The sequence below is a fragment of the Vombatus ursinus genome, unplaced genomic scaffold, assembly GCF_900497805.2.
Source record: "Vombatus ursinus unplaced genomic scaffold, bare-nosed wombat genome assembly UNPS02014774.1, whole genome shotgun sequence".
Taxonomy (NCBI): domain Eukaryota; kingdom Metazoa; phylum Chordata; class Mammalia; order Diprotodontia; family Vombatidae; genus Vombatus; species Vombatus ursinus.
The window spans coordinates 21023925-21032730 of NW_020954552.1; the positions used below are offsets into that span (position 1 = coordinate 21023925).

Here is an 8806-nt window from a genome sequence, read left to right on the forward strand (position 1 = left end):
ACACACACACACACACACACACACACACACACACACACACACACACAGAGCTGAGAAATAACCCAGCAGTTTTTTGCAGACACCAGTTTAAACCTCCAAAATGGAGATCTTTTCAGTTGCTGGCAAGTAGTTAAATAGCCAAGCAGATCATCATCACCTGTCATTCTCCTTGTTTTCCTTCTAGCAGACAAGACAACAGTAGTGAAGTGGTTCTGAGGCAGGTAGAAACTGTAATGAAAAGGAAGAGGAGGAAAACATCATTAATGGTCTCTTTCTTAAATGTAGCCAACCTCTCTGTTGTTAAGTCATTGGGCACATGCGAGGTCAGTCAGTCAGTAAACATTTATTAAGTGCCTACTCCAAGCTAGACACTGTGCTAAGTGCTGGGGATACAAAGAAAAATAAATGACTGTCTTTGCTCTCCAAAAGTTCTCAGTCTAATGGATAGTCTGAAGGTTTGCCTGTCATCATGGACTGAATTTAAGAGATGCTCAGATAGTCACCCTCTGTAGACATCTAACACATCTAACAGCCTCTAGAACAGGGGTTCTTAACCAGTTTTGTACCATGGACACCTTTGTCAGTCTGGTGAAGCTTATGGACCGACCACTTCTCAAAATAAGGAAATGCTAAATTTAGGGTAGAAGTTAGTAAATTAAATATGTATTCTTCCCCCATCCAACTGCACAGACTCCTTGAAATCTCTCCAGAGACTCATCAGGGTGTCCACAGATTACAGGTTAATTACCTCTGCTCTAGAGTCATCTCAAAGTTACTTGAGATCTCAGAGATGACATTGTAGTGTTAGAAGCTTGGGCTCAAAGGAACCCTGATCTATAGCCTTCTCCTTGTCCTCTTGGCCACATTTCACAGGGCTTTTGAGAATTAAGTTTCCATCCAGACCTTGGGAAGTCCTGGAGCTATGTAGGCCTGTAAGCAGTAAAGCATCACTGTCCCAGGGTAACCCCTCATCTAGTGCCACTCTTCTCACTCTCCCTTTGCTATCAGTTATTTGAGCCCCAAAAGCTCAGAAATAGAGTCAGGGTTGGAATAGGACCCCTCGACACTTCTTTTATGCCTGCCTAACCTTGCTTTTGCATAGACTCGGCCTTAGTTTAGGGTATTCTGGCCTGCAAGGTCAGCCTAGCCTTAGAGGCCACAAGGCAGCATTAATCCAGTGTTATACCAAGTCAGAGTTGCAGTCTAGGTCCTCAGAGAAGCATTTCCATTTGGTTTTGTACCAGGTAACCTTTGACATTGTGATTGAGTTTGCTATGATTTTTTTGGTGTGTAAGATAACTTCCAAATTATTTTCATGAAAAAAGATGAAATCTTTGTTCTTTGAGGGGGGGAAGGGGGAGCTAGAGATTCTTTTAAAATTGAATAGTGTACTTTTCCCAAGATGTAGTAGTTACTTATCTTTACAACAACAAATCTTATATTTTTATTCATTGTAGGGTGAATACATAGATTTTCCAGGTTCATCACAGGCAGAGGTGAGCTTCCTCTACCACAAGTAGATCATTTACATCTTTTACTTGGATAAATTGAACTTTAAAATTTAAAATTAAACTTTTAAAAACTTGACACTATTGATCTTATATTTCAGATTATACAAGCCATCCAGAATCTAACTCGTCTCTTGTATAGCCTCCAGGTAATGATCCCTTTGGTAGTTTTGACCTTGTGAATGTTTCTCGTCATGTAATTTGCCTTATTTGATGATTCCTGGACTTGAATAATTAGAGCTTTTCTAAAGGAAAAGAACCCCCAAACTGCAAGGTACAATTCATCTAAAAAATGGAAGTTACCTAGGTTTGTGTTCTAAATCCATAAAGCAGTTTGCCCCTTTTCAAATGTTGTTAAATATGCTTTGGAAGGAGTCCTAGTAAGGTTAGTGAAGCATCTTACTTCATGCTGTCTTTAGAAAACTCACATTCTTTTGCATATCTGGCCTTTGGACTTTTAGGTTGGCGTTTGACTACACAAACTTGTCAGGCTTGATGATTGGCCCTTGGCAAAACCAAGGAAGAGGCCCAGGTCGTTTGCTCATTCTTCCCTTCTGTATTTTCTTCTTTCATCTAATTATCAACTTGGCTTAAGACAAAGAAGGCGATGATCCTATAGGAACATAATTAAATATTGCTTCTTGCTCGTTCTTGATGGAGTCAGGCATTGCTTGATGGACCAGTGCTCTGGGTCCACACTCCCTTTTGTTCAGTGTTGACGAGCTATTCAAAATCAAAGTGTGGACTGAGGGTATGCTAAGGCCACCTGACCTAATTTTTATAGCATATCAAATAGAAATGACATAGAGGAAATATGAACAACATGCGTGTCCAGGTAGCCTCTCAAAACTTTTGCTCCAGTCTGAAGACAGAGCTCTAAATGAGTCCCTCTCATTGAGAGACAACGTGGTGTGATGGATAGGAAGGCCTGAGTTCTAGTCCTGCCTCTGAACATTCTGGCTGTGTAATCCTGGGCAAAGCATTTAACCTCTCAATAAAATTTATATATATATATATATATATATATATGTATGTATGTATGTATATGTATATGTATATATATGTATGTGTATATATATATGCATATATATATATATAATGTAGAGAGAGAGAAGGTGACAGTCTGCATTAGTAACAGAAGTTTCTTCATTGGGAGAATCCAGTGAAATCAGAGATCTCATTCCATATATGAAAGTCACATTATATATACTATAACGGCATCTTTTTCAGCTGGGTTTCACTTACTGCTTTTATTCACTTAGCAAACATTAATTGCCTACTGTGTGGATTGTTGTTTGTCCTTTTTGAAGAGGACCAATGACCTCACAGGTGATATGTTGACTTGGATTTAAGTGAAGCAAAGCTGCACAAGATCTGTCTTAAGTATGAGGGGAACTGTTACTGTTCCCATAGAACTTACAGTCTACTGAAGGATAAAGCATCAACAGATAATAAATATAGTACATGACATTGCAGGAATGAGAGCATTAGGGAGTTGCAAAACAAAGTTCCTCTGGAGAACAGGGGTGGGGAGCTTCATTAAGGACAAGGACATCAGGCTAGACCTCATGGAGGAAGTAGTGTTGGAGCTGGTCTTTAAAAGATCAGTAGGAATTCAAAAATGAAGGTTTTCATAGGAAAAAAATATTGGATCAGATAGATGACAATGAGATAAATTGTTTCATTGCCATTTTGGAATCTGCTCATCACCTCTAGGAGAAGCCGGGCAAAAGTTGAAGAGGAGAAGAGGATCAGAAACTTTCTAAAATCTGTGATATGAGCTCCATCCCAAACAAGAATCCAGTCCGCAGATTCCATTTATAAGCCGTGCTAATATTGTTGTTGTTTTTCAGTCGTGTCTGACTTTTCGGGACCTGATCTGGGGTTTTCTTCGCAAAGATACTGTGGTTCACCACAGGCTTCTCCAGTTCATTTTGCAGATGAGGAAACTAAGGCAAACAGGGTTAAATGACTCGCCCAGAGTCACACAGCTAGGAAGTGTCTGAGGCCAGATTTGAACTCAGGAAGATGAGTGTTCCTTATTCCAGGCCCAGCACCCTGAGCACAAAGGCTCTACCTAGCTGTGCAGGACTGAATTTAGATAGTGCCGAATTAAAGACTCGGGCACTGGGGGAAGAGGAGAGGGAGTACTCCCAAATTACTCCTCTTGGACCATCATCCCCTACAAGCCTTTTGCCCAGGATTGAGAAAATTGACCAGTCATTGCTACTTCCCACGGCACTAACACTCGTGGGTACCCCCCACACAAGCCTGTGCTAGGAAAGAGGCAAATAGCGCCCAACCTTTAAAGATTAAAGCACTCTAGGACCTTGGTTCAACACCCCAGACACCAGCCGTCTACAAAGCAGTAGCAGAGAGAGTGTCTTGTGGGCACAGAGTGCTTTTACCATAATGTCCCACTGCCTTTCACCTCAGGAGGGTCAGTGTCCTTTCCTCCATCTGTTTCTTTCCGCCCCTGTCATGCCTCTCTCAACACATGCATGCACACGCATGCATGCCCCCCCCCACACACATATGCATGTGCACATACATGCATGTACACACACTCTGTGGAAAGACCAATCAGGCTTGGGCTTTGTCTGCTTGGCCTCGATTGGGTTAGGCTGTTAGGTAAGCTCCCCGTCTCATAAACTTCAAACTTTGCATCTTGAAGGAAGTTCCCTATCTTTTTGCCCCCTTCCTGTGTCCAAGATTTACCCTACATCAGTATGAAGAGAGAGGAGAAGAAGGCCTAGGATGATGCCTACTTCTAAATGGGAATGGGGATAGTGGACATAAAAGAAGTGGGTGGGTGAAGAATGATCTTGGACCTTTTCCCTATTCCCCTAATATTGGCTATTCAAAACCATGTACTCCATGCATGACCTAACTAGCATGGAGTTAGCAAGAATAATTAATTAGAAAGCTATCATTTACAGGGTGTCCCTAATAACTTAAAGCTGCTCTAAGACTTTTGGGACACCCTATAGATGATAGCTTTCTAATTGATTATTCTTGCTAATTCCCTGCTAGTTAGATTACATGCATGAAGTGCCTGGTTTAGGATAGCCAATATAGAAAAAGGGTTTTAAGCTATTAAAACTTTTTAAGCTTTAATAGCTTAAGGCTGCACTAAGACTTTTGGGACACTTTAGAACATTATAATATTTTATTTTCTCCCAATTACATGTTAAAACAGTTTTTTAAAACTTTTGTCAAAGTTTTAAGTTTCGAATTCTGTCCCTCCCTCTCTCTCTCCCCTCCCCCCTGCCTGAGATAGTAAGCAATCCTATGTATTTTCACCCTGTATACTTCTTAGAAACCAAGATTCCTAGGGAAAAACCTCCTTACTCCTAGTGTCCCCTTCCTCTTCCACTTATGTCTTAATCCCCTCTAATTTGACTTCCAACTCCACCACTCAATTAAAAATGTTGTCTCTGATGTTATCAAGGATCTCTTCACTGTAAAATTTGATAGCCTTTTCTAAGTTCTCATCCTTCTTGACTTCTTTGAAGCTCTTGACCCTGTTGCCCACCCTTTCTTCCTTATCTCTTAGCTTCCATGAATGATATTTCTATCAGCTGCTTCTCTTCAGACTTGTCCAGTGGTTCTTTCTCAGTTTCATTTGATGTACATCCTCCAAGCTTCTGTCCTCCTGGTTCCTTGTTTCTAGTTGATCTCATCAGCTCCCATGGATTTATCAGAATCTTTTTAAAGATGACTTCCAAATCTATCTATCCAACCCTAGTCTTTCTTCATAGTGCCAATCCGCCTGCACTAACTTTATGACATTCATCTCCATCGAGATGTTCCTTAGGCATCTCAAACTCAACTTGTCCAAAGGAGAATGCATTGATTTCCCCATTGAAAAACCATGCTTCAGTACACCATTAGCCTTATAGTCACCCTGGCTTCTAATCTTAGAGTCATCCTTGACTCTTTCTTTTTCCTCCATTGACTCAGTTTTTTTTTTTAAACTGGTACAACATTTCTCACAACCACATCTTTCTCTGTACTCACATGGTCAAGACCCTGGTTCAAATACTATCACGAGTTTCCTAGCCCAGAGGTGTCAAACACCAGAAAACTGCCAGAACCAGGTTAAAATGTAATTGGACAGTATTTTAAAAATTAAATAAAAATTCAGTAGAACATAGATAATGTTAATTTGTGGTATTCTAAGTCGATACCCAGTAGCAAAGATCCCTATTACCAATGTAGTGGTGAGTTTGATACCACTGGCCTCAACTGTTGCAACAGCCTCCCCACCAGGTTTCCACCTTTCCCTTATCTCTTCTCTCTAATTCATCCTTCATATAGATATCAAAATAATTTTCTTAAAGCACAAGTCTGACCATGTCACTTCAAGAACCTTCAAGAAACTCCAGGGACTCCCTAATATCTCCATTGACAAAATACAAATTTGTCAGCTTGGCATTTAAAGCTCTTCTCAACTGGCTCTAACCCTCCTTTCCAAACTTATTTCACATAACTCCCCTTTGCTTATTCTATGTTCTGACCAAATTGGCCAACTTGCTGTTCCCTGAACTCAACATTTCATCTCCTGTCTCTGTGCTTTTCTGTAGGCTGTCCCCATGGTAGGAAAATGCTCCTCTTCCCCACTGCCTCTAATAATCTCTAGTCTTTCTCAAGGCCACCTCATGTGACATGTCTGGACATCTTTCCTGACCTTCCTCCCCCTTAGTGATTAATGCTTATTCCTTCCTCAGATTATCATGCGTATGCTATTTATTTATTGCCATGTTGCATTTTCAATAGAATTTAAGCTTCTTGAAGACAGGGACTATTTTGTTTTGTCTTTGTAGTCCCAAGACCTAAACCACATTGCCTGGCACCTAGTAGGCACTTAGTAAATGCTTGGTGGATTGGATTGGAAGATACCAGTTGAGTACCAGGAATGAGCACCTCTCTCTCTCTCTCCCCACCCTGCCTCTCCTGTTCTGCCTCTCACACAGTGGTTTCCTGAGGTCTCTTTCCTTCCCTACCTAAGGCACCTTTCTTTCCTCTTAGTCCAGGTGCAAACATTCCTAGTTATTGTATTATGACTTACTACTTATATAAGAGGCAACTGTTGAGTGGTATTAGTTTTAAACATAACCCAAAGTTCTTCAGCTTTTTCAAAATGAAAAAAAAAAGTTGCCTGCACATGGGATTCTCTCGGTCAAATCTCCAAATTCCTAGCATCTGCTATGTGGACAGTTTTAAAAAAAAATGTTCCAAGAGGTGTGGAGAAAAATGTGAATTTTGCCCCAAGAGAACAATAATGTCTTATCCAGATACAAATATATGTATAGACCCAGCATGTATTCATTTTGGGTTTATCCTTTCCCTAATCTTTCACACTTTTTAAATGGGAGCTTTTAAAATTAAATGCTGCCATGGGCATTCACTGAGATTTTCTGGTTCTGTGAAATCCTTCAAAATCTTGGCAATTTTTTTGGGGGGGATGCTGCCAAACTTTTCGTAGTCAGATACTGTAACACAAAATGATTTTTAAATCTAGTTAGTAATGTCCTGTGGATTTGTAAGTTGTCTATTTGTCCTTAATCATCCCAGCCTCCTGTAAGCAATCAATTAAGTAATTGCTACTCAATGTTTTATGCATGGCCTTCCAAGCTATGGTGCTGAGTAAGAGCAGCAAGCTTAGTAGCTGAGACCATTAACATAGCCATGGGAAGTAGTCCTAACTCCTAGTCTCAGAAGAGTCCTTGTAGTTTAGCAAGATATTATTTATCGTTGATTTCCAAAGGGCTCCCTTATGGAGCCAATAGAGCTAAATACAGACTCCATTTGGGTTTTAGGAGGAGAGTACAACTAGGTTTATACCATTTAGTCTGGTAATTTCATGTACTCAATTCCTGCATGATAGATTTATTTAAATATGGTCAAAGGAGTAATAGCAAAATACATTTCTGACATATGGGATGCTTTCCCGCTAATGTTCCTCAATAAAAATCCCCAACCAGACTTTTAGAAAAGAAATTGAAGAGTCAGCTTGAAATATTAAATTCTCTTGCTTCTCTGGGCTTAATAAATGCCTGTTGATTGATTGATTAATAAAATAGAACTGAAAGGGATCTTAGAAATTGGCTAGATAGCAGTTTTGAACCTGGGGTTTATGAGCTTGATTTAAAAAAAAATGTTTGGATAACTGTATTTCAATATAATTAATTTTCTTTGTGATCCTATGTATTTTATACATTTGAAAACATTATTCTAAGAAGTGGCCCATAGGCTTCACCATACTGCCAAAGGGGTCTGTGATACCAAGAAGGTTAAGAAGCTTGATCTAGGAGGAGACTGTGTCTTAGATAAAGTGATCTTATTAAGAAAAGTCAGAACAGTAGGAGGCAGTAGAAAATTAGTGGCCCTGAATTCTGTTTCTGTGTGTTTTTTAGCAACCTGAGAATAAGGATTATTTCATTTTTTTTGGATATTTGTATCCCTGGGGCCTAATCACAGTGCCTGGCACATAGTAGGTGCTTAATAAATACTTGCTGATTGATTCATACTGAGAGGGTAGCCTGCACCCAGATCTCTAATGATGTGGGACCCTTTTTGGTTTTGCTCTTCCCCTGAATCAGGCTGCCCTGACCATACAAGATAGTCACATTGAACTCCACAAGCTAATTCTCCAGGAACATGAGAGAATGCCCCATGGTCTGTCTCTCCGGGGTGGGCTGCTCCAGGAACAAGAAAAGTCCCGCCACTTGGAAAAACAGCGGGAGGAGCTAGCCAACATCCACAAGCTACAGCATCAGTTCCAGCAGGAGCAGCAGCGCTGGTACCGCAAATGTGACCAGAGGCAGCGGGAGCAGGAGGCAAAGGAAAAATGGCTGCAGGAGCGTGAGAAGGAATGTCAAAGTCAGGAGGAGTTGCTCAGCCGGAGTCGGGGGGAACTGGACCATCAGCTCCAAGAGTATCAGCAAAACCTGGACAGGCTGAGAGAAGGCCAAAGGATGGTGGAGAGGGAAAGGGAGAAGGTCAGGATCCAGCAGAGTCTCCTGTGTCACTGGAAGCACAGTCGGCAGAGCAGTCTCCCTGCAGTCTTTTCTCCAGGAAATAGTGAGGTACATCTTTGGGGGGCAGGTACCCACTGACAAGTAGTCAGAGTGACTTCTAGTCCCATTCACAAGATATGCCATGTTTGAGTTTATTTGTAGCTATCGGAAATCTTAGGGACTATCTATCCATCTAGCCAACCATCCATCTATTTATCTATCCAGATAGCCATCTATCTATCTATCTATCTATCTATCTATCTATCTATCTATCTA

General features: G+C 40.7%; 1 protein-coding gene across 4 annotated transcripts in view; it reads left to right on the forward strand.

Moving 5' to 3' along the window:
- Positions 1-8806, forward strand: part of ARHGEF28 (Rho guanine nucleotide exchange factor 28) — a 372652-nt gene that overhangs the window by 322960 nt on the left and 40886 nt on the right. For 3 of the 4 annotated variants that reach the window (XM_027864271.1, XM_027864272.1, XM_027864274.1), the window contains 3 exons: positions 1458-1496; positions 1610-1657; positions 8114-8599. In XM_027864271.1, the coding sequence (XP_027720072.1) occupies positions 1458-1496; positions 1610-1657; positions 8114-8599 (573 nt within the window). The remainder of the gene's footprint in view (positions 1-1457; positions 1497-1609; positions 1658-8113; positions 8600-8806) is intronic. The other variant, XM_027864273.1, reaches the window with a different exon arrangement.